Raw genomic sequence first — 25,580 nt, 5'->3', positions numbered from 1 at the left:
ACAAACAAGTAAACAGAAATATTAATAGGAAGAATGTTAAAATAAAAAATCTTTTCAAATTTTCTCAATCCTCCCCCTTTGTAATCTTTACAAAAGTAAACATTACCTGGCGCACAATTCAATCCTTTGTACCCGAGAGGCGACTCTCGTTCGCCAACCAATACTCTAGAATTTTTCCAATTAAGAAAAATTCCTTGACAGTAATTACATACAAAACAGAGCGTCTTGTAAAACGTATTAAACATTCCGTTAAAAAAATTCAAATCTGGACTCGTTCGACTATTTTCACTCTCGATTTAGAAGATTTGTTCGAGGTTACCGTATTTACGTGTAAAAAGAAAATACTTCGAAGGGTCGATATCGTTCTGCAAATGAAAATGGCGGCCGAAGCCATCGGCGGATGTACACGTTACGGGCTCTCGAGTTCCTCGTTAACCGATGGGAACTGATTTCTGATTCTATCCGCGAGAAAGCACCTCCGGCGTACGATTTCGCAAAAAAGGATCGTTGTTTCCGAACCGTGTTACCGAAATGTACTACAATGCTGTTAACATTCCCCTTTGTACGGATCGCCGCCATCTCTGACGAGTTCCGAGGCTCGTTCCGTCGATTCGATTCCGTAAATCGAACGCTCGTCCCGATACGATCGCGAACCACTCGTTGCGCCGCGATCGGTTTCGAGTCTCGCAACAGGTTCGTTACGGAGATCCATCGATCGGATCCACGTCTTGTGTGGAAGACCTACCCCAGTGTGTCTGTATCTCGATTCGAAACAAGGGTCGAGACAAGCTTTAACACGACAGCTCAAAAATTCGACACTGGACTGGAATGATGTTTTCGATTTTTAAAATGATGTAACTTTGTGAAAGATAGTCTTATGATAGTCTTCTTGAGGTAATTTTAAAGTTGGAATTCTCTACTTTCGTGTGAGAAATTTAATTGCTTCAGAAGAGTGTTTGTATTTCGATTTGAAACGAGGGTCGAAACAGTTCTGAAAATAATTGTTTCAAACTTTAATACAACAGCTCAAAAGTTCGACACTGAACTGGAATGATGTTTTCGATTTTTAAAATGATGTAACTTTGTAAAATATAGTCTTATGATAGTCTTTTTGAGGTGATTTCAAAGTTGGAATTCTCTGCTTTCGTGTGAGAAATTGAATTTCTCCAGAGGAGTGTCTGTATTTCGATTCGAAACAAGGATCGAAACTTTAACGCCACAACTCAAAAGTTCGACACTGGACTGGAACGCTATCGATTTTTAAAATGATGTAACTTTGTGAAAGATAGTCTTATGATAGTCTTCTTGAGATAATTTTAAAGTTGAAATTCTCTACTTTTGTGTGCTCGAATTGAATTTCTCCACAAGAGTGTTTGTATCTCGATTGGAAACAAGGGTCGAAACAGCTCTGAAAATAATTGTTTGGAACTTTAACATGACAGCTCAAAAGTTCGATACTGCATTGGAATGATGCCTTCGATTTTTAAAATGATGTAACTTTGTAAAAGATAGTCCTATAATAGTCTTCTTGAGGTGATTTCAAAGGTCGAATTCTCTACTTTAATGTAAGAAATTGAATTTCTCCAAAAGATTGTTCTACACTGAGAAGACAATGGAAAAGTAAAGTTTTCTCGAAAAAGAATTGGAAAATTTCAGACAGTTGCCAATTGTTTAAAAAATTTTTCAGGTGACTAAAACTACCGAGAATTTGAAGATCAAAGCCTCCCCTTTGTAACGAGTCTCTAAAGATAGGGTTACCATTTTTTTTCACCAAGTTATTCTACTTTGAGTGCAACGGTGCAAATACTCATTATTCGATAAATTTAACACACAAGAGATATGTGCATAAGGAAGATCTATAGTGGTCGAAACAAACAAAAATTTTTCAGGTGACTAAAACTACCGACAATTTGAAGATCGAAGCCTCTCCTCTGTAACAAGTCTCTAAAGATAGGGTTACCATTTTTTTTCACCATATTATTCTACTTTGATTGCAACAGTGCAAATATCGTATTACTCGATAAATTTAACACACATATCTCCTGATGCAAGAGATACGTGCATCAGGAAGATCTATAGTGATCGAAACGATAAACGCAAGACGTCACCGTTCATCTAACAAGAAGAGTGCAAGTCTTTCGAGTCATAGATTTAGTTGAAACTTTGCACGTTTGTAGATTTAGTCATCCCGTTCGAGAAAATAAAACGTTAATAAGGTCAACTACTAGTTTTTGAGATATTTATTATTAAACCTTTATTACCGCCTCAACTATAGATTTATTTCGAATAATTACCCAATACCATTATGATAACATTGTGGTACCATTATGGTACACCACAACACCATTGTTGACACAAGCTGTTAGTAAATCCTTCTCCCAATAGAATTGAAAATCAATGGCAATTTTTACAAATTTTCTCGTCACGTTTCAGACGAATTCGTCGATTCTGTTCCTCTCGACGATCAACTGGGAGAAACTCTTGCAATCCAAGCGACCCAGTAGTAGGCGGGTTAGGCGAAACGACCATTTTGCGAAATTCGTCGCCGCGGTGGCCGCAGACTTCAGCGAAGGCGCCTCGGTGAATCGACGAAAATTAACAGCCGCGAAATTAGATTGAAATTGTCGCTGCGAAATACTCGGAAAACGAGCGAGTCGAAATTCTGCGAGAACAACGCGAATAAAATTCAACAAAGTGGGTTACGTAAACCTGGAAAAATCGGGAAAATTCTCTGCGTTGGTTTTTCACATACCTCTGACACAGGTTTGAGAATATTTTGGAATCATTGCTGGAAAATGGACAAAATTATCGAATTATAAAACCGAAAATTGAATTTTTAGAATTTTCGAAGCGAATAACCGACTTTTGACGATAGTTTTGCAATTATACAGTTTATGGCATCGTTAAACTTCTTCTTTTCATTTCTAAGGTTTGAACGACGACTATATAGAATTTTGTAGACTTTTTGTATATGTATATCTCGGTTACCGTGTAATGTTAATGTCTTTTTTTATAAATACTTTTACCTAACTTGTTTCTTCTATTAATGATGAATCATTCTATGTTTGTATATCCTCCTTTCTCTCCTTTCATTTTTCTCTTTGTGTTTGAAATATTATTTGTATATTATTTAGTAAAGGGCGTCAAACCGTGAATAAAGTTATAATAATAACCGTACTCTTTGTCGCATATTTACTTGTTACTTTTCTTGAAAAAATTTCTACATTTATTTTTCCATATCAAAGTGTGTACCTCACAAACAAATACTAATAATTCAATATCTAATTTTAAAGAAATCTCTACATTTATCTTTTGGTACCAAAGTGTGTATCTCACAACCAGAAACTAACAATACAATATTCATTCTTGAAAAAATCCCTACATTTATCTTTTCATACCAAAGTATGTACCTCACAAACAAACAAATACTAATAATATAATATTCATTCTTGAAAAAATCCCTACATTTATCTTTCCATATCAAAGTGTGTATCTCACAAATAAATAGTACAATATTCTATTTTAAAGAAATCTCTACATTTATGTTTTGGTACCAAAGTATATATCTCACAACCAAAAATTAATAATACAATATTCTTTCTTGAAAAAGTCCCTACACTTATCTTTATATATCAAAGTGTGTATCTTACAAACAAATACTAACAATACAATATTTATTCTTAAGAAAATCCCTACATTTATCTTTTCATACCAAAGGATGTACCTCACAAACAAACAAATACTAATAATACAATATTCTATTTTAAAGAAATCTCCACATTTATCTTCTCGTCCCAAAGTGTGTATCTCACAACCAGAAACTAACAATACAATATTCATTCTTGAAAAAATCCCTACATTTATCTTTTCATACCAAAGTATGTACCTCACAAACAAACAAATACTAATAATATAATATTCATTCTTAAAAAACTCCCTACACTTATCTCTCCACATCAAACTGTGTACCTCCCAAACAATCTACCAACAATAAAATATTCATTTTTCAAAAACTCCCTACACTTATCTCTCCACATCAAACTGTGTACCTCCCAAACAATCTACCAACAATAAAATATTAATTTTTCAAAAAATCCCTCCATAGGAAATAATCCCTATCTTTCCCTACCAAAGCATGAACATCCCACAAACAACCACCAAAGTAACATCAACTAAAGTATTATCAAATCTGGAAAGAAATCCCACGAGAACGACCCATATGCCACGTCACAGTGTCCATGTGACCCACTGGAAAGATACTCGAAGCGATATCGAGTGCACGCTCTCGACACGCGACCCGATAAGGGTCGCTAACGAGCATGGGACTTTTACCGAAAGCGGTCCAACGCGAATTAAAGCCTATTCGGCTGTTCGAGGAAGCGTTTCGTAGCGCGTCGCCGTATTTGGGACCGTGGTACGGAAAATACGAACAAGAAAAGAGAAAAAAAAAGAAAAGAAAAGAAAAGAAAGAAAAAAAGAGGTTCCCGCGCACCCTTGGGGCACACCCTCGGGGACCAAAGCCGCGTTTGCCCACGTTTCCGCGTGTACCAGTTATCCAACGACCCGACACGTTACGTAAACTGACATTTTCGCGGCTAACGCGAACCAGCGAGCTGCCCGGCTGCCTAGTCGCTGACTCTGTCGGAGTTCACTGGCAAAACCACCGTTTCCAGCGGTCCCTTTTACGTAATTTTCAACCAGCGAACAACATTTCGCCGAACGTACACAATCCTCGTTACACCGAACGGGATCAACTCATCGACGACACTCATCGATTCTAACACGAGACTATTCGATTGAACGGAAATTTAAAAAATATAATTAATGGAAATAATATAAACGTACGTGTATCTTCGATCGAGAGATAAAGATACGTGAGAAGGTGTTCTAACGCGAGACTATTCGATGAAACGGAAATTTAAAAAATATAATTAATGGAAATAATATAAAACGTACGTGTATCTTTGATCGAAAGATAAAGATACGTGAGAAGGTGTTCTAACACGAGACTATTCGATGGAACGGAAATTTTAAAAATACAATCAATGGAAATAATATAAATTTGAACGAAAGATAAAGATACGTGGAAAAGTGGAAGACTGACGAACACAATTAACGGAATATTGAACGAGTGGTTCTTCTCTTTATTTTTAAGGCTTGCACGACGAAATTGTCGAATTATAAAACGAAAATTGAATTCTTTGAATTTTTAAAGGGAATAGCCGACTTTTGATAGTTGTCTAACTATACAGTTTGTGGTATCATTATCATATAGAATTTTGATGTCATGTACAATGTTAATGTTTTTTTTTTACAAATACTTTTACCCAACTTCTCTCTTCCATCAATGATGAACCATTCTATATTTATATATCCCCATTTCTCTCCTTTTATTTTTCTCTTCGTATTTGAAATATTATTTGTATATTTTTTATTAAAGAATATCAACCGTGTGGTTAATCGATTTATACTGGAAGACAGACGATATACATTGCAAGGTATGTGAATGTTTCTGCAATGCTAAACACGTGTATAAAGTATGGAAAATCGAGGATTTAGACGCCTAAAGTGTTATATCACCGTTGTTAATAATCATCTGGGTGCGGTTGACGCGCGTGTGGATGAACAAGAAAACAATTTCAACCGTGTAACATTGTTTCGAAAGGATCGAAGCACTGGACTTCGTTCGAGGAACATTAGCACACTTCGGGTTGTTTAATTTATTTAATTGTGGGTGAGGTATGGAATAATTTCGATACTGGGCTGGTTCTCTTTAGTTGTGGAATATTATAATTTTTTTCTCTGGTAATTATTCGCGAAACTTCCGTTATTTCGCGTTTGAAAAATTAATTAAAAGTAAACCAAACACGTTTTTGTAATCGAGGTGAAAAATGTTCGACGATAACGTACGTGTGCATTTTGTTTCAATTGAAATGAAAAGTATTTTTGTCGAGACAGGAAGAGGAAGTGACTAAAACCGAGATCTATTTTCTGGGACAACAGTATCGTTTCTACGACCCTAACGTCACTCGCAAAAACAAGAATGTTCGTTTCCGGTATCTGTTTGTGGGTATCGTTCGAGTTTCGGTGATACACTCGATGCTGTTAGTTTCTTTCCTGGAAGTTTTCTTTTTTTTTTTTGATTTCTTTCTCTTCTCAATGCACGAACGAAATAACACTTGCGCGTTATGTAACGCGAACTATTCGAGATATTTGAATACGAGTGTGTCGCGCGCTGCCGTTCACCACCGCGATCGGTTTTCCTCTTCGACCTTCGAGCGCGATTCAAAGACAACCGCGCGAAACTCCGCGCCAACGAGCGCGTAAACTGTGCTTATGCGAGTCGAACGAACGTGGACAGGACTGGTCGAATTTTAAATACTTTGGCGATGCGAACAATTAAGTGTTTGAATTTAATTCGAGTATTTGAATACAATTCGAATGGTAAAGTATTCTAGTATGATTCGAATACTTGAGTACAATTCGAATGGTAAAGTATTCTGGTATGATTCGAATACTTGAGTACAATTCGAATAGTAAAGTATTCTAGTGTGATTCGAATGGTAAAGTATTCTAGTATGATTTGAATAGTAAAGTATTCTAGTTTAATTTGAATAGTAAAGTGTTCTAGTGTAATTTGAATAGGAAAGTGTTCTAATATAATTCGAATAGTAAAGTATTCTAATATAATTCGAATACTCGAGTACAATTCGAATAGTAAAGTATTGTAGTATGTTTCGAATACTCGAGTACAATTCGAATAGTAAAGTATTGTAGTATGATTCGAATACACCAGTACAATTCGAATAGTAAAGTATTCTAGTATAATTCGAGTAGTAAAATATTCTAGTATAATTCGAGTAGTGAAATATTCTAGTATAATTCGAATACTCGAGTACAATTCGAATAGTATTCAAACACAATTCGAATACTTGAGTACAATTCGAATAGTATTCTAGTACAATTGTATACTCGAGTACAATTCGAATAGTATTCAAGCACAATTCGAATACTCGAGTACAATTCGAATATTCGATTATACGAGAGTAATTCAAATATTCGAGTATTCGATTGTGATTCGAGTACACGTCCATTCGACTACAATTCAAACACTACAGAATCTTCTGCACTCCCCGAGTGTTCAGCTTCACGAAGCAGTGTACAATTATCCGAAAAATATGCGACTTTTATCGTCGGTGTCCGTAAAATATTCGCAGGATAAACATATTTGGATAGTTCCAGCTCTTAACAGTCGTCGCGACGCAGGTGGCAAAAAAAAGGTCGGCAAAAATGTCACGGTTACACAATCGGCGATGCGCCGACGTCGAAGATCGAAATAAATTTCTGCCATCGAGAATGAAGGAAACACGGTGGTCTCTTCGGTGTCTCTTCGGTGTTTCGTTCACCGAACAAACCATTGAATTGTTTATAAAGTCATTTTGTTTTCCAAAACGTAGAGTATACAATTTAATAAAACGTTTATAAGTGTTTCATTTTCACCAAAAAAAAAAAAAAAACAAAACGACTTTCCGAACACCCCGATACAATCGAGAAAACGCTCCCGGATCGAAATTCAACAAAGAAGAATAAGAAGAAGAATACTAAAAGAGAAAAGAAAAAAAAGAAAGATATTTTGACACTCACCAACTCTGGACGCGACCGCCAGCAGGAGCAACACGCTGTTCACGATGATCATCCTGGTTCGTTTCCTCGATCCTGATCGTTTCCAGAAAAAGAAATATATATATATATATATATATGTGATCGTACTAGCCGATGGATCTCCCCGTTTCTCGATTGGCGGCTGGTGCTGCTACTCGAACGCCGCGGGATGCGCGCACATACGATCGAAACGACGCGGAAAACTAAATAACAAACCGGTGAAACCTAGCGAACCGCGCGACCAACGCGCAACTCGCCACGGCCAGAGAGGCTTTCCTTTCGTATTTTTTTTCGTGTATTACGTGGGTTTTTCTCTTCCAAGGTGCCCGATCCCGGCCGATCGTTCACCGACGTTCAACCGTTGGCCTGTCTACACGCTTCGTGTACGAGAATTCGTGAAAAAGTGATATCCAACGTGGGAGTAGAGGGGGGTTTGACGAGAAAACGTGTTGCGAGAAGCAAAGAGCAGCAGGCTTCGATGTGGCGCTCTTCAAAGCCGCGAGAGCTCCATCGACGTCGCAAAACATATGCTACGGTCACGAAGAGAGAAAGGTGACTGGATATACGCAAGGCGTGCTCAATACCTCCTGTCTTCTTGGCATAGTCACCTTTCTAGCAAACCAGCAACAAAGAAGAAGGGAGTGTTGGTCGGTATACCGCGTGGCCACCACCATTCTCGCGCTTGCGAACGCCCGGTGACGATGGTGGTGGTGCTGGCGGTGGTGGTGGCGCGTTGTTGGCCTAATGGTGGTGGTTCCGGCGGTAGGTGGTGGTGGTGGTGGTGGTGGTGGTGGTAGCAGCGGTACACCGATCCCCGGCCACCTTCCACGACGAAATCCGCCTTCCTTCGATCAGATTTTTTCCCGTTTCTCGTATCGGTAACCCTGAAACCATTCTCGGCTTACGTGACCAACCGACCAGAGAAAAGTTGCCCTTTCTCCTGGCGAACGAAACGCAACCGGTCGCTCCCCAAACATGACTCAAAATTCCCGACAATTGATTACCCGTGTATTCGCGACGCTGAGGGTTATTCGACGAATACACGGGTGCTCGTACGGTGGATTCGGGGATCTTGTTGTCGTTGGACTCGTTTCGGAGTTGAAACGGTTTAGGAATATTCTCGACGCGAGTGTAATTATGGAATATTGTATTTTTTTTTTTTTTTTCGGAGAATTCACAGATTTTGTTAACATTGTAAACCATTCGAGATTCGAATGATTTAGGAATATTTTTGACGCGAGTGTAATTATCGAATACTGTCTTTTTTTTCTCAGAGAATTCATAGATTTTGATAACATTGTAAACCATTCGAGATTCGAATGATTTAGGAATATTTTTGACGCGAGTGTAATTATCGAATACTGTCTTTTTTTTTCAGAGAATTCATAGATTTTGTTAACATTGTAACCCACTCGAAATTCGAATAATTTATAAATATTCTCAATGAGAGTGTAATTATTGAATATTGTATTTTTTTTTCGATTCGATTCGAAATTTTAATGATTTATGAATACTTTCGTAACGAGTGCAATTATGGAATACTGCCTTTTTTTTTTAGAGAATTCACAGATTTTGTTAACATTGTAAACCATTCGAAATTCGAATAATTTAGGAATATTTTTGACGCGAGTGTAATTATCGAATACTGTCTTTTTTTCTCAGAGAATTCATAGATTTTGATAACATTGTAAACCATTCAAGATTCGAATGATTTAGGAATATTTTTGACGCGAGTGTAATTATCGAATACTGTCTTTTTTTTCTCAGAGAATTCATAGATTTTGTTAACATTGTAACCCACTCGAAATTCGAATAATTTATAAATATTCTCAATGAGAGTGTAATTATTGAATATTGTATTTTTTTTTTCGATTCGATACGAAATTTTAATGATTTATGAATACTTTCGTAGCGAGTGCAATTATGGAATACTGCCTTTTTTTTTTTAGAGAATTCACAGATTTTGTTACCATTGTAATCCATTCGAAATTCGAATGATTTAGGAATATTTTTGACGCGAGTGTAATTATCGAATACTGTCTTTTTTTTTCTCAGAGAATTCATAGATTTTGTTAACATTGTAACCCATTCGAAATTCGAATGATTTACGAATACTTTCGATGAGTGTAATTATCAAATATTGAATTTTTCTTCTAGAGAGGATAATTCGTGGATTTTGTTACCATTGTATCCGATTCAAAATTCAAATAATTTACGAATAGTCTCAATAGAAGTTCAATTACAAATATTGAATTTTTCCCAAAGAATTCACGAATTTTCTTACCATTGTACTCGATTCGAAATTCGAATAATTTATAAATATTCCTAACACTAGTATAATTACCAAATATTGAATTCTTTCTCCTCAGAGATGATAATTCAAAATTTTGTTACCATTGTACTTGATTTGAAATTCGAATAATTTAAGAATACTCCCAATAGAAATGCAATTATTAAATATTGAATTGTTTCCCAGAGAATTCACGAATTTTCTTACCATTGTACTCGATTCGAAATTCGAATAATTTATAAATATTCCAAACACTAGTATAATTACCAAATATTTAATTTTTTCTCCCCAGCGATGATAATTCAAAATTTTGTTACCATTGTACCCGATTCGAAATTCGAATAATTTACAAACATTCCCAACGAAAACGTAATTATCAAATATTATATTTTTTTCCCCAGAGATGATAATTCACGAACCTTTGCGTTACCATTGTACTCAACGAGTGAACGAAAAACAGTGACTCGAAACTCGAATACTCTCGATTTATGAATACTTACAGTACTCGATGCAAGTGTAATCATCGAATACTGTCTTTTCTTCCTAGAGAATTCGTGAATTTTTGTTATCATTGTACCATTGTTTTCTTACCCGATTCAAAATTCGAATAACTTACGAATACTCTCAATAGAAGTGTAATTATCAAATATTGAATTTTTCTTCTAGAGAAGATCATTCATCTAGAATATTCACAAATACTCCCAACACGAGTGTAATTATCAAATATTCTTCTTTTTCAGAGACGATTCGTGAATTTCGTTACCATTGTATCCGACGAGGAAAGAAAACACGACTCCTCTTCCAAGATGCATTTTGAGCGTACACGGATCGAGGAAAAATCAGCTGCGAGAAGAAAGATCCGCCATTTTTTCTCGACGAAGTGGGAGAACATCCCGGAGATGCAAATTTCCAGATTGTGAATGTTGAATCCGGGTTTTTTTGTATGTTGCTCGTCCATAACCGAGAGAATCGAATAAATTCTACTGGTTTTTGCCCGATACTGCATACATAAATGTTATGGACACGATTACCGAGAAAAATAATGCATTACTGGTATCGAATATTGCGAAAGCAGTGTCGAGAAACACTTACGTCTTAATAATCACTGTCACGATTAATTTCATCTCCATTGGTGGTTTCTTTCTAGTTAATGGAGTTTATTTCTTCGATTTCGTTCGTTGTTTCTTCGTGTTGATTAAAACTCTGCCACGGGAAAACATCTGGTAGGGCGGAGAAGAAATTTGGAACGTGTTGATTGGGCAACTCGACTTAAAATCTAAACTGCATAATATTACAGAATTTTTTTTACAAAAAGAGGCACTCCGTCCTCCAAAAATTCGGGTTATCTCGTTAATCGGTGATTTCACAACGAAAACGTGGATAACGAAAGTTATATGAAACTTGTATATTCTTAAAGTTAATTTTCTTTCTTTACAAATGGTCGATACAATCGATACTAACCGAGAATAAAAACGAAACGTACTTTTCTCGGACAAATTGCGTGTAATATTAATTTTCGTGAATACAAGTGATGTATATTTTCCATGATTGCAGGAACGATTTAAAAAAAAAAAAAAAAATAATGAAAAGTCTCGTAATTGAACCGCAAAACGAAGCTATGCACAAGAATTGTGCAACAATGAATTGTACTGTACCGACGAGAAGGTGGATCGTGGGTTTGTATAAAAACTTTATTTTCTCGGCCATATAAAATCATTCATATTTTGTTCAAATACATGTTATTTTGACGCAACAAGATTACATCGACGATCAGCCTCGAATTAATCGAAAATGAAAAAGAAATCATCGACTCGCCAAGTCAAATGTCCGACTGTTGTCTACGTCAATGTTAAAATACGCTTTTTGTTAGAATTAAAAATAAATAAACGCAACACTATCGCGAGTACCTTTGTTCGGAGTGAAAGCGATCGTTTTTTTTTTTTCTCTCGTCTTCTTTTTGCACAATCCCCGTACATAATTACATCCAAGGGGTGAAGAATTTGCAGGAAAAAAGAAGCAAGTACATTCCCGCCGATTAATCGCTAACAATGATAAAAAAAAAATATAAAGAACGATTATCGATGATAACAAGTATTATTAAAGTGAAAAAATATTTCTACGCGTAAACGAAAGTCCCCACATACCGAATAAGAAAAAAAAAAAAAAAAAAAAAAAAGCCAAAAAAAAAAGAAGCATTCTACGACCGAAAGGGTAGAATTGATTCGATTAAAAAAAAAAACAAAAAAACGAAAAGGAAGAACGATTCTTCGTTCCTGCTGACCCTTCGAATATCGAAATCAGCGATACGATAAAAAATATAACATTTCTCGTGGTTAACATATATTATATAACGCGGAACGTTCTCGCGACGGAAAAATGCCATTGGTTGGAATTACAAAATCCTTTTGAATCCTGTCTCCCGATGATTACGAATATATCACATGATAATTATAAACGTATCACATATACATACATATATATATGTACACATTGTTCTCCTGCGCCGGTGTGCCGTGGTTAACGCAAATAACACGGGATCGGGTTACATACACCTGAACGCGAATGAATTCGTTTCTCATACGGGCGTTACAATGTAAACGAACGTGAACGACTAGACGTGCTTGCGATATTGTCACAAGTAATTTCTTACTTCCTCTTAATGGTCTCCTGAGAGCTCGTTAGAATGGAAACGGAACCGACGAAATATACACGAATCGATCGACAGCTGTACACGTGTCCGCGAACGAACAGAAATTCAACGCGTAAACGTTCTTACACACACAGAAATACGTACAAAGAAGAAAAAGGTAGGGGAGGGGGTGGGTAAAAACCTTGGTAATACCTCTCTACGTACACGATTACAAACTTACGAATAATCTATGCCCCCCCAGCCGGATGCACAGCGAAACTACGAGCGTATACACGTTGAGAAACAAACGAAGTATATATACGTTTGTGTATACACATATATATATATTTCCTTCGTGCGGAGCTTGCGTTCGTCGCGATCGATAAACACGGGATCGAGAACGGTACACTGGTTTTGGAAAATAAATATTAAAAAAGAAAAATTGAAGAAAAAAAATTGTTTTTTCTTAGGAGAAACGCACGGTATCAATGGCCGTGTATCGCGTTGATTGAACGTTTGTTAGTCGACCGGTGACATTTTCCGGTAAAATGGAATAAACCAACCGTGTCTCGGGAGCTCGTGTTCAAGATCGCGAGCCGCTCTTCTCGTTACCGCGCGAACAGATCCATCATCCCTGAGGCTCACGTAAGATATCGGTCACAACGACAGAGAAAAGTAAGCAGTTCACAGTTGTGAATTTACGGAGCGATCAATTGACTAACGAACGGTGTCCTCGCGTAGCTTCGAAGGCCGGTTTTAAAAATCGAAGAACTCTCGTCGAATAATTTTTCTCTGCTTTTTTTCTTCTTTTTTTTTTCATTTTTTTTTTTCTCGTTTATTTTTGTGTTTTTTTTTTCTTTCTTTCCATTTTGCTCGTTTTATTAATAACTATGAAACGATTCGTATGTACATCAATTGATTGCGGCGATCCCGCGGCGAGATTCGTACCGTGGCCCGATTCGAATTCGAACAATATCATAGGATACCCTATTATTATTTTGTACAAAATTCATTTGCGAATACATAAAAGCGCAGAGTAACGCCGTTTCCTCGCGAATGAAAGACCTTCTCGATTCGCTGTCCGATCACCACATCGACATCACGATGGCGCGCGTGTGTATGTGTGTGTGTATGTGTGTAACTTACAAAACGTTTGCAAGTGTTCCCTATTTCGTTTGGAGAAGCCACGCGCGAGCGTGCGCGCGCAAGCGCACGCAGCCGTAACAGCAATTTGCGCCACTATCGTTTCGAAATGTTCGAGGTTATATAGGATGCTCGTCTCAAGGGTAGATAACTGCGTAACTGATAAAATATCCTGTATAATTCTAATTACTAACTAATTCAATTTGCCTATACTTCTTGCGCAAGTTGCTTACAGAGTCTTTGAACAGAACAGGATCGAGCCTCATATTGGATCGCAACAACGGCATGTAACCGAAAACGGCTACGAACGTATTCATGCACGTCTGCCGCTGTATAAAGTGATCTGGATCGTTCCAAGGGGATCTGAAAATGATCGTGTCATACAAGGAGGTTAAACAGACGAGCACGTGGGCGGCGATTATAATGCCCCGCTACGCAGGCATAACACTTATAAGGTAATGGACAAGTCGGGACGATCACGGTCGGTAAAACAGGAACGGTTGTAGATAATTAGTTACGGACTCCTTTTGAACGAACCACGTCTCCAACAGGGCAGGTTACGCGAAAATTTCGTAGTGGGTTCATGGGCACATTATTCGTCGTTATTTTTATTTCCCACCTGAAGTATCCTCGCACTTTGGGCAAAGATTTGGTTAAATTTGACAAAACTTTTATAAAAGAATCACTCAACGTATCGCGGTTATGCGAGGGATACTTTTGAAATGTCATCGAAATGTGATGCCGGTTACGCATGAAAAAAACTGCATGATGATATATACATGATAGAAGATAGAATTTCGCGACTGACGATTGTTAAGACACGGATAATAAGCGACACGTTTTTTCTATTAGTTTCGAATAGTCGCGATGTTAATGAATTTTACGTAGAGGAGAAAAAGTGTTGGTAAAATTACCGATGAGAGAAAATATCGTATATCAAGGAGGATGTAGAAAACCAGTTGACCGCATAGGAGAAAATAACGGTGGACGCCAAAAATAATTTGAAAAATATATACCTGCGCAGTGGTTCGCATAAAGGTACATGACACATACCTGATTCCAGCCACTGTAGTATCTTTATACAATTTCCGTTGCGTCACTTTGATCGGTGGCCTTCGTGTGACATGACTTACTAAAAAATTCATAAGTATGTCTTCACAATTCTGCGACTGTTCAACAGTTTTGTGAAGAGTCGAGCTGAGTAATTCGGTGTACAACGTATTATAATAACGATGATAAAAAGCGGCACCAGTTAGAATTATACTATAATCATTTGTCCATTTGCTTGTGTAGCCCCAAGAGCGCTTTAAATATTAAAGACACAGATAAATAATGTAGTAAACGATAAGAACAAAAAAAAAAAAAAGTAAGTTGAAAAATGTTTAACTACGCGTACTTTAGAATCGTCCCAATAATGCGATCTTGCTGGGTAGCCAACTATTCGATCAGGAAACGATCGCCAAACCGTAAAGGCGAAATCAATCTCATCTGTATTGAGTGTGGCATCTTCATCTAGCGATAATATGGCACTAGTTTTGATTAACGGGTGAGGATAGAAACGTTGGGATATACCATCGACGGTAACAACGTGTATTGACGCTTTGATCCCTTGCCAACGCGGCCTTCTTGGTAGTGGAATATCCGAATTCCACATTAAAATAATCTAAAACGTAATGGCACACTTACAGTTTGTTAACACTTGGCATAGAAAAGACGAGAAGATAAGATTGCTGGGTACTTACTCTATCTAGGTATTTACTTTTTGCGACACTTTTAAGCAGACGATAAAGAACGGCAGTAGATCCCAACTGCGAGTAAATGATGGCAGTGAAGGTATTACCCGGATTACTCTTTGAAAAAGGAAGTTCTTGCTGACTATCGGCAAATTGCGGTAATATCGCTAATGCTCCAGGACTAGTATTCCAAACAAGTTTTTCCCTAGTACCTTCCCACGGTAAACGCTCGCGAATATTCTGAAAAGTTAATCGAAATTTAGAGAATAGCGACATAGATTATATAAACATGCCATCACTATTGATTACCTCAAATACTGTAAATACGATTTTTTCTATTGACGAGAAATATCGTTCCCAAAGGAATTGCGTCTGCTGCCGTAATTTAAGTATCTGTATGTTGGACACCGACCGCACTATATCTGGAATCTGAAAAACAAAATTTTAATGAAATTTTAGTCTTGCTATATTTTTTATAACAAGATATAAATTGTTTTCATTTACTTGAAGTAACAGTCTTTCGTCAGAAAATATAACGGCTTGTGTCCAATCAATACGTTCGTGAAAAGGAAGCGCCCAGCCATTGCTTAGAATAACTGGAATGCAACCAGCCCTTAAAGCTTCTAAAAAACGAAAACTACCAAGTCTTCTTCCTCGTGGTACGAGACAAAAGGTAGCATTCATCAATAAAATTTCATAATCATACCTGAAATTATAAATAAAATATTAAGTTCTGCATTTGGATCGAAGATTATTTTCCTGATGTCTGTACTAACGTATCATATTCTTGATTATCCTGTTGACAGTGTTCATCTTGCAATTCTCTCCAAGCTTTGCCATGACGACAAGTTGTGACAAACACCAAGTCTTTGCCATTATGTAAATGGTAGAGAGCATTCCTAGTTTCAGAACCTATGCCATGGACGTATCTTTTACCCTTGAATGCTGCGACATATTTTTTATTATTAGGAAAGTTATTTTCTAAAGCTTGACCTGGTTCTCCGCCACGTTCTGAATGTTGCTTTCCAAATAATGGTATAGATATATCAAAGTTTGGTCTATGCCTGAATATGGACATGCTAGCTTTTGCAAGCATAGCATATCCTAAATCAAAGGCTAGCGACTCTTCTGCATAATCAGGCCATGTTCCAGAATACAAATTAAATATTAAATGATTTCTTCCATTGTTCCAATATGGTAAACGCATTAATTTCGAAGGAAGGTTATGCACAAATTCGGTCGACAATGGATCTCTATCCAATGTGTCCAAAGCTAATACAAATATACATGCTCGAGTTGGATCTGAAGTGTAATATCTTGATTCCGTAATAACATTTAATATTTTTTGGTATAGTGGGCTTATCACATCCTCAACTGGATACACATACACTGTGAAACCTTGCTTGCATCTGGTAAAGTCAAAACAAGTCTCCATACGGCATTGTTTTGTACGTTGAGACATAAGAGAATTTCCATTTGATGTTCTTAAATCCTTGTCATAGAATTCTTCGTTTAAACTTAAATATGAAGGCAATCGCTCATAAGGCAACTGAGATCTGCCTGCCCACTTTTCACTTTTTAATCGGTAACCACCAAAGTAACAGTAACCAAGAAATGCGCATGTTACAAATAATAATAAATAGCGCTTCTTGGCTTGCATTTTTAATGCAGTCAGGTTATACACAAATGTACATTAATTCTAGACATTATTTCGCACACTTAGAACAGATGCATTTAATCATAAATGCATGATATTGAAGTTCTTGTTTGTTCAATTTTTCAAGTATACAAATCAAAAGTTATTCTAAAATGGAATTGATTTCATTCCTAAAGATTGCTGGAACAAAATAAAAACATAACAAATGTTGATAAGAATATATTTTTTTGTTACATGCAACTAATATTTGTATTTAACAGATTTATAAACCTTGTGCACTATTGTCTCAAAAATTTTAAATGTCACTCAATATCGCTATTATTTTTTCACACAGTATTTTCTCCCTCAATGGTCTATTGATAAAACGAACCAAAGAAATTAAATGCGTGTTTAGTTACCTTTGAATTCGAAAGATTCGATATTCACTATCAACAGGAACGTTTTCGGAGGTCTGTTCATTATAAAATACATGGCAAATGACGTGCTACATCCGTAGAAACATCACCTCTATATTTATATTTATACAATTACATTACCATTTACAAAATGTCGAATCTAAGTGACAGATTGTAAACGGTCGATGGACGCCTGTCGAGAGTTAACCTATACGTGAATTATCACGGACGTTGCACAAGAGATACGACAACGTCGAACATATCGAAGTCGAAGTTCGATGAAACGGAGTCGAACGATGGTTCATACTTATTTAGGACAGTATATTTTTCTTGTTAGAACCGCACAGCGAAGACGCTTTTTTTCTTTAGGTTAGTTCTGACGTACATCCAATTCGCAGAACTCGCCGGCGTTATTACGCCCATAGGCATTTTCGGTCGGCGTCACCACACACGCGTGACATCGATCGGTAAACGCCTCAAAGTGCAAAATCATTGCACGCAGCGCATTAAATAATTGGTTTAAAACGGATGTTGGAACGATTAGACTGGCAAATCGCTTATTGGTTCCTTCGTGCAGAGCTCTCGAGAGATGTTTAACTCAGTGTGCGTGTGTGTGTATGCTGAAGTACCGCGACTGCACTTCTGCAAATCTAAACAAAACTACCGATCAAGGTTATCCTGCTACCTAGCGGTCGACCGATAAAGCTTTCGAGCCGTTTACCCCGCTTCGATTAAATTTATTAAAAACACGCATTCTTTTTTATTGCTAATCAATACTCTATCAAGAAGGAGTATAGTTTATTGCAAAGCTTACGCGATATTGAGAAAAATAAATGCAATTATATTGTGCGTAGGTTCATTTTTAAAATTAGGGCGTACAAAGTAATCGCAGATTTTACGTTTCGAATGATTAATGTTAAATAAAGTGGGCGTATTTTTTGTAATCAGAAACTCACCCAAAGTTACACTATTTTCCAGTTGTTCGTCAAAACGAATGACGGTGGAAGAAATGCTCACTCCTTGAATCTACGATCTTCTTGCAGAATCACTATTTTAATGCTTTAATAATTTACGGGTAAATTAGAGGGTTCGATGACAAAGAGAGGTTTGATGAACATTGAAACGAAACTAAACTTCTGGTAGCAGCTTTGTAAAATTTACGTAAAGACGCGTCATTAAGGAGGATTTCGACGACACTTTTGCTTCGTCTGTGAAACTGAATATTTCCTGACTTTTTGATATATTTTATTTCACAAGAACGTTCTCTACACCACGTTACTCGCTCGAGTGACGTGTCGGACTGATTTTCTGACAAATGTAACACTGCTAATATAGACGATCGACGATGTTACCTTGATCATTGATCTTTTGATAGTTCTTCTGAGTGTCTAGTTTACTTTATCCTTCAGCATAAACATTTTTCATTCGCAACCGATATTACACAATTTCCCGGATACGCAAATGTGTGTGTTTAAAGCATTAATATTTATAGTACATGATAAACTCCTCTCACTGTATTTAATGACTCAATAAATATTTTTCTTCTATTGCTTCTTCATTAACTCTAATGAATGTTTTCAGTATATGGAAGATAGAAAATAAGGTCACTTTTTTCTTCAAGCAGTTACATTAAATGCAATTTTAGAATAAATGTTGATTGCTCTAATTGAATATGTTGAATCAATACATAATTTATAAAATTCAGTACTAACTGACTGTGTGGCTACATTTTCTAGCATCTATAAATTATTTATAATGTAAATATAAAGAGTTAAGTGCTTTATTAATCAATTCAATATTGCCTAACACAGTTATAACTAGTATAATAATAAATATTTAAGAGGCTTAAGTAAACAGTTAAGCTTTTTTAAACAATGTGATTCATCCCTATCATACAAAAACTTTTTAAATTTACGTTATTGAACCGTAGAATTATAAATAACAAATATTAAGTAAATAATAGAATTTAATACATGCAAAAAATAATTTTAATATAACAATAAAATTTACATTTTGTTTTCAAGCACTATATGATCTAAAGGTTCGTATTTTATTCTTTTATTAGAATCTTCGTTTTCTTCTGGTTCACCATCATAAATTTTAAGAGGAGCATCCGACTTGCACTTTCTAAGTCTATTTCTTGTGTCGCACTTAAACTTTAACTTATACCCACGCACAATTGGCCAGTCCTTTATTCGTAACAAATACTCTGCTGCCATCTGTGCATTTTCCATTTTAATCATTGCACTCCTAAACATATTTTACAGATTTTCATAAACTTTATAAATAACATATCTGAATAATAATACATAATAAAACAATAATTACCTAAAGTTTGGAGAATATGGTTCCAACATTTTAACAGTCAGACATCCTGGAATAACTTCTTTCAATTCATGAAGTTTCGTTCCACATTTAATGTTCGACACAAATAGTCTGTCAATAAATTTCATTTTTAATGAATTTAAAAATTCAGTAACAACAACAACGAAAATGTAACAACTACTTACGTCCTTGTAATTTTTGGATCTTCCTTTACTTCAGGAATAACGATTTTCTTTCTCCGCAACCTTCGCGTACTTTTCTGGAGTTTTGTAATTGCAGGCGCAACTACTATGGGTTTCCCATTTATTAGCGTATCTTTCGTGGCTTCCAAATTTTTTATTTGTTCCTCGACATCTGCAAATATCACGTAGCAATATTTCCTGGCTTGTCGAAGAAGTTTCACCTTGAAATCACCAGTAAATAACTTCGCCACATCTTCTTCTTGTCGTATCACGTGCGGTAAACGAACATAAAGAGCCTTTCTTTTTTGTTCCCGTCGACGTTGTAATTTCTTGGCGAATTTCATTGTTCGATCACTTAATCTTCCTATTAGAAATGCCACGCTTCAACTTTTAAATAAATCAAACATGTTTACATCACAATGAACCATGCGGTTTCAGGTTATGTTTATATTCGGAGCTACGTGAATACAAGACGCGTGTACTTTCTCACGCGCTCGGACAAGTCTCTCCGACTCCTTTCAACGAGTCACCGAATAAAGTACACCGATTGGTCGGTAACACGACGAAAGGTCAAAGAGGGCAAATGCTACGACAGTCGTGATACAGTAGTAGAAGGAAAAATTTAACCAATTGTCGTTCGATTCTTTTGGTTAGAAAATTGACGATTGGTTTGTAACGCATTCTATCGGGGGGTGAGTGTGGCGAACCGAAGCGACATCTGGTCGTCGACGCGGACTTGGTGAAAACGTTTCTCTCGTAAGAAGTCACAGATGGCCGTCTGAAATCAACAACCGGTGCACCGAACGAGCGAAGTGACGCGGTTATGTACGCAAAACAATCGCGTCGTACGCGGAAAACATCCTGAAACATGTAAGGAGTTGTTACCGGGAGTGCCGTCGCCGTCGAATTTTACGTTTCTTTTTGTTCTGCAACAAGCAGCGAAAAGCGAAACGTCGTTCCGATCAGTCGTTGCTTTTACGAATCAGTTTTTATCGTCGGTGACGTACGGTTTTTCGGATCACCGAGGCCAAACACAAATCGACGCACGACGATGAGCGCGAACAATGTGCAGGCACTCTTCGCGTGTTCCAGATGCTTTTCGAGGCATCCGTTCGAGGAACTTTCCCCGGGACAGCAGCTGTGCAAGGTATCGTTTCCTCAGATTTTCGTGTTTTTCCTCCCCGAATTCTCCGCGCTACGACCGATTCCTTTCGAGCGTCGCTTTTCGCGTTCACGAGACAGGAAGCTAAAAATAGAACTTTCAATTCAAACGCGCGTTCTGTGTATAATCGATGCAACAATGAAAAGTCACAAAAAGAATCAATTGGTTACAAAATTTATCATCACGTAGGAACACATGTTTCTTTCACGGTCAAATTTTCCGAATCCATCGTGCATGATGCTTGTTCTAACGAGTGAGGTAAATATCGTTCCGAATGTTTTCGTTTGGAACTTTTAGCTCACTTCCAAACACAGTCTTCCAATCGCTACAAATAATTTCTTCTTACACTGTTGTGTGTTTTATGCAACAGCACGAGTATTGTGTGAACATTAGTCGAACATTGATGTGTACGCTACAAATTTTTATAATTGTATGTTTTTTCTTCACAAACTTTCACTACATTGTGTTGCTTATTTAGGAGTGCAGAGGTGCATTCCCTGTGGTGAAATGTACGTATTGTAGGTCAGAATTCCAGCAAACGATGTAAGCACCCCACTAATCTGCTTCATATTTGTTACAATCCGTTTATAATATTTACATCGAATAATTCTGCTTTCTATCTTACAGAAAGGGTAATACAAGTACCATATGTAAAAAGTGCGAGCAGAATGTAAAATCTTACGGTAAGCCGTCGGCCTGTGAGTATTGTAATACCATAGCTGCGTTTATTGGCAGCAAGTGCCAACGATGTACGAATTCTGAGAAACGTTACGGACCGCCGGTCACTTGCGAGCAGTGCAAACAGAAGTGTGCCTTTGACAGACATGACGAAGATAAAAAGGTGATATTTCACGTAACGATTCGTCGTTTCTCTCGTTCACATTTCCGTGTAACATCAACCGAGTAATTAAAATTTTGGTTCAAGGTTGACGGAAAATTGTTGTGTTGGTTGTGCACGCTGTCCTACAAACGGGCATTGGCAAAAACGAAACAGTCGGATGCAGATAGGAGGGCGCATTTGAAATTGGCACAACAACGGGAAGCGAAACACAAGGAACAAAAGTAATTATACAAATACGTAATGTCACAAGGTAACTTTGTGCTCAGTAGTTTTAATCGTCGCTATTTCAGTATCCCTTCCGTGTAAGACATCCGGGTAAAGTTCGACGTGCGAGATTTCTTGCGCGAGTTTCGGTCTCACGTTCTTTGGTTTGTTTCAGACTAAAAGGTCACAATAAGAGACCGCACAGAGTGGACGTTACAAAATTGCCGCCTCAGTCGGAAGGTCCAGACACGAATGGCCCCACTCCGGTGAAAGCAGCAAGGATGGTCGGTATGCACGATCCGCACGATCCAAACAGTTCGGATCATGTAGTCGCAGTCACGCAACTCAAAGAAAAAATAGCTCACCTTCAGAAACAAATCTCCATTAAGGAGGGGCAATTACTTGCCAAGGATAGACAGGTAAGTCTCATTCGTTGCCGTTCTACAAAAAATTCTAAACCGAAACCTAGGTATCGACGTTGTCAAATGTAATCGTATCTGTTCGCAGATCACAGAATTGAAGGCGAAAAACTTCACGTCGGAAACGGAGCTGCGCAACAAAATGAAAGCAACGGAGAAGGAGTACGAAACCAAGATATCGACCATGCAACTGAAGATCTCCAGTTTATTGAAAGAAGTTGCTTCCTTGTCGAAGAGTTCCAGGCGGGGCGACAGAGTGGCTGCCACGAAAACGGAAGCCGGGACCAACAGCGGAAGCGGCACAGACAGTCCTGTACCTTGATAAGGTAGGACAATTCACAACCTAATTATTCTTCGTCAATTAATGTTCGAACGAGAATATTCTACATTTACGTTTTTAATTCGTCGATACCGACATATCCTACAATAATAAATCGTTGTATAATTGATTATATATTTAGCGTTTGGAATGGTATTTTATTTGTGATTCAGCGTTCATGGCTTCTTAATGTTTTGTTTACCGCTAAGGGCCAAACGTTACCAGAAGGATTCCATAATTTTTTTTTTCTTTTTTTGTGTTTTTAATTGTGATCTGTCGTTTCCAAGTATGTGTACAAGAATGTATTATTTTCGCTACCTCGCTCCTATATTTTCATACAAAGATATATACCCATTTCGGAGTGACTTTACCATATCTATACAGAGAACGTAGTTTTCATTCATTCTTAAGTATTTTAACACTATTTGAACGGCTTGCGAATTAAAATTGACACGCTCGAATGGAATTGACGACAACTGGGAAAAGAAAGAAAAAAAATAACGACAACAACAACGTTGATCTTTCCTGTTTCGAAATCACGGGCACAATGGCAGTTTGTTACCGCGTACGTGTCCACTCCGGCGAGCTTCAATTATGTTCTTTCTTTTTATCAAATTTCGATCTGTAACACGTGATCATACGGACACGAGGTCCACGTTTTATCGCGTGCACCGTTTTGCGTTTGCGTTCAATTCGCGGCCGCGTACTACGTTATAATGTCGTTAAAAACATAACAATGGAACGTGTGATTGTTCCGGGAGATGAAAGACTTTTCTTAAAATTGTTTTCAGGGACTTGGTTAGCTGTGACAACACACTCGAATGTCCATACCCGCATAAATCATGTGGTATAATTACGTATAGCTAATTGTTTCCATTAACAAGGCAAAATCTGTATTATTTTTCTAATTAATATAGGAATGTATATTATCCTCGGGGCGTGTGTGCACGAGGCTGACGATGCAAGTGGCAAAAATGATTGTGCGACTCTCGTGAGTTAGGTAGGCTTCTCCCCTAAGCTCGTTTCGCTCCGTGTTCACGGACGACATCCTGATTCGCGGAAACGCGAACTTATGCGATCCGGTGTACACACCGCGAAAGAGCACGTTCTCTGACTACGAAGAAGCCGCGCTTGTAATCGTCTAATTGTACAATAAGGAATTGGACAGGCATCCGGTCTGATAAAACAAGTGATTCAAAACAAACAAATAACAAATAACAAATAACAAAAAAAAAAAACAAAAAACAAATCTGAAAACATCACGATCACGAACGTCGATGTTTGCGTGAAACGAACAGAGTTATATGTGCAAACACGCGTACACACAAACAATACACACACTATGATAATTGAGCAATAGTGCTGCTGTAACATTTTTTTCCTATTTATAAACGATGAAGATGTAAACGACGATGAACCAGGATATGGTGATTGTAGATCAATTTACAATAAAAGGTTGAAAATGAAATATACCTCGCCTTATGAGTTGAAACATATCCTTGGACTTCCTTCCTGACAGAAGGATCCGTCTCTCTGTTATTCGATCGTCGTTTCTCGATCGGATTCAACAGAAGAACAAGTCGACGCGTTCAGTCTCGAACACGAGTGTTCGGGAAAATAATAATAATAATAATAATAAAAAAAAAAAAAAAAACACCCAACTCGTGATTTCGTATCGGGGCTGGGACTATATCGTCGAATATATTCCGTATTCGAATACTCGAGCGATTCATTCACTCGTGAGTACAATTCAAACAATCGGCGAATACAATTCGAATACCGTTCGGGGCCTCGCTCGTGAGCGAGTACCGAGAACATTCGAAGTTCATTCGTAGCGTTCGAACGCCCTTGAAAATTATTCGGATATTAAATCATTCGAGTAGTCCCAGGCCTAACTCTTGGATCACTTCTGTACCCTTCGTTATTTCGAGACTCAGGATCTCTGGCGTCGTTCACGGTGAATGGGGGGCAGGTGCGAATGATAGGTAGTGATATGTGCAATATAAATATCCAACAGCCATATATTTATTCTTTATTTTAAGAAACAAATGCTAATTGAGCATTACCTATTCAATAATTGTAATGATAATAAATGCGTAACAATTTTACTATATACGAAGTGTAAGGATAATTAACATTTAATTTATAGTCGTTTAAATACGTTACGAGCGCTTACACGCGTGTACAGTACAGAGTTGGAGTTATCGTTTAATTATTACGAGATGGTAAGAACTAAATATTGCTTGTTGTTTTGTTGTCGAGGCGGTTAGTCGCTTGCTTCCTTCGATCATATCTACTTTCAGCGGTATTTACACGATCTTCTCGGGTTCTCCTTTCATTTCTCTACACCGTCTTTCGTCTTTGTTCGTATTATCCCTCTCTTTCATTTTTTTTATGTTCTTTTTTTTCGCAGGTTAAATCTTACACGCTAGGTTCACTTTTCTCTCTCTCTCTCTCTCTCTCTCTCTCTCTCTCTCTCTCTGTCGTACCATGCACACTCGACATACACGCTCTCTCTCTCTCTCTCTCTCTCGCTTTCTCTCCCCCTTTTCGTCTCATTATTTATAATAGTGCGTTTATTGCAGGCAAGGTAGGGAATCGAGGCAATATACGGAATGA

The 25,580-nt window shown here is 37.4% G+C and overlaps 4 protein-coding genes and 1 long non-coding RNA gene across 10 annotated transcripts in view; 1 reads left to right on the top strand and 4 right to left on the bottom strand.

The window, feature by feature from the left end:
- Cda5 (Chitin deacetylase-like 5) overlaps positions 1–8,392 on the bottom strand; it is a 136,851-nt gene extending 128,459 nt beyond the window's left edge. The window contains exons 1-2 of one of the 2 annotated variants that reach the window (XM_076307941.1): positions 8,271–8,392; positions 7,645–8,192 (exon numbers count right to left, since the gene is read on the bottom strand). In XM_076307941.1, the coding sequence (XP_076164056.1) occupies positions 7,645–7,696 (52 nt within the window). In that variant the 5' untranslated portion in view covers positions 7,697–8,192; positions 8,271–8,392. Of the gene's footprint in view, positions 1–7,644; positions 8,202–8,270 lie in introns of those variants that run through there. The other variant, XM_076316097.1, reaches the window with a different exon arrangement.
- A 2,246-nt stretch (positions 8,393–10,638) lies between these two features.
- On the bottom strand, positions 10,639–11,475 carry LOC143144383 (uncharacterized). The gene is made up of 2 exons (XR_012991450.1): positions 11,045–11,475; positions 10,639–10,952 (listed from the first exon to the last, which is right to left on the bottom strand). It is a non-coding gene; the product is annotated as an uncharacterized LOC143144383 (long non-coding RNA).
- Positions 11,476–11,622: 147 nt separating this feature from the next.
- Ttv (exostosin glycosyltransferase 1 ttv) lies at positions 11,623–18,824 on the bottom strand. 4 transcript variants are annotated; one of them, XM_076304228.1, is made up of 10 exons: positions 18,466–18,824; positions 17,513–18,169; positions 16,234–17,294; positions 15,962–16,163; positions 15,767–15,886; positions 15,467–15,697; positions 15,121–15,387; positions 14,778–15,028; positions 13,958–14,087; positions 11,623–13,883 (listed from the first exon to the last, which is right to left on the bottom strand). In XM_076304228.1, exons 3-10 carry the CDS (start codon positions 17,115–17,117, stop codon positions 13,821–13,823), a joined length of 2,148 nt encoding a protein of 715 aa, XP_076160343.1. In that variant the 5' UTR covers positions 17,118–17,294; positions 17,513–18,169; positions 18,466–18,824; the 3' UTR covers positions 11,623–13,820. The 4 variants fall into 4 exon arrangements, with proteins under 4 accessions (XP_076160343.1, XP_076183722.1, XP_076161160.1 ...); XM_076327607.1 differs by having other exon boundaries at positions 17,513–18,159; XM_076305045.1 differs by lacking the exon at positions 17,513–18,169.
- A 468-nt stretch (positions 18,825–19,292) lies between these two features.
- LOC143147232 (uncharacterized) lies at positions 19,293–20,600 on the bottom strand. The gene is made up of 3 exons (XM_076312320.1): positions 20,020–20,600; positions 19,838–19,945; positions 19,293–19,759 (listed from the first exon to the last, which is right to left on the bottom strand). The coding sequence occupies exons 1-3, from the start codon at positions 20,358–20,360 to the stop codon at positions 19,516–19,518; spliced, it is 693 nt and encodes a 230-aa protein (XP_076168435.1). The 5' UTR covers positions 20,361–20,600; the 3' UTR covers positions 19,293–19,515.
- Positions 20,601–20,774: 174 nt separating this feature from the next.
- On the top strand, positions 20,775–24,518 carry LOC143144994 (protein FAM76A). 2 transcript variants are annotated; one of them, XM_076308062.1, is made up of 7 exons: positions 20,775–21,163; positions 21,657–21,687; positions 21,806–22,019; positions 22,104–22,240; positions 22,399–22,642; positions 22,731–22,968; positions 23,753–24,518. In XM_076308062.1, exons 1-6 carry the CDS (start codon positions 21,109–21,111, stop codon positions 22,962–22,964), a joined length of 915 nt encoding a protein of 304 aa, XP_076164177.1. In that variant the 5' UTR covers positions 20,775–21,108; the 3' UTR covers positions 22,965–22,968; positions 23,753–24,518. The 2 variants fall into 2 exon arrangements, with proteins under 2 accessions (XP_076164177.1, XP_076164093.1); XM_076307978.1 differs by having other exon boundaries at positions 21,657–21,721; positions 23,753–24,474.
- The last annotated feature ends 1,062 nt before the right edge of the window (positions 24,519–25,580 follow it).

Source organism: Ptiloglossa arizonensis, chromosome 1 (genome assembly GCF_051014685.1).
Source record: "Ptiloglossa arizonensis isolate GNS036 chromosome 1, iyPtiAriz1_principal, whole genome shotgun sequence".
NCBI lineage: Eukaryota > Metazoa > Arthropoda > Insecta > Hymenoptera > Colletidae > Ptiloglossa > Ptiloglossa arizonensis.
This window is presented reverse-complemented; position numbering and strand designations above follow the sequence as displayed.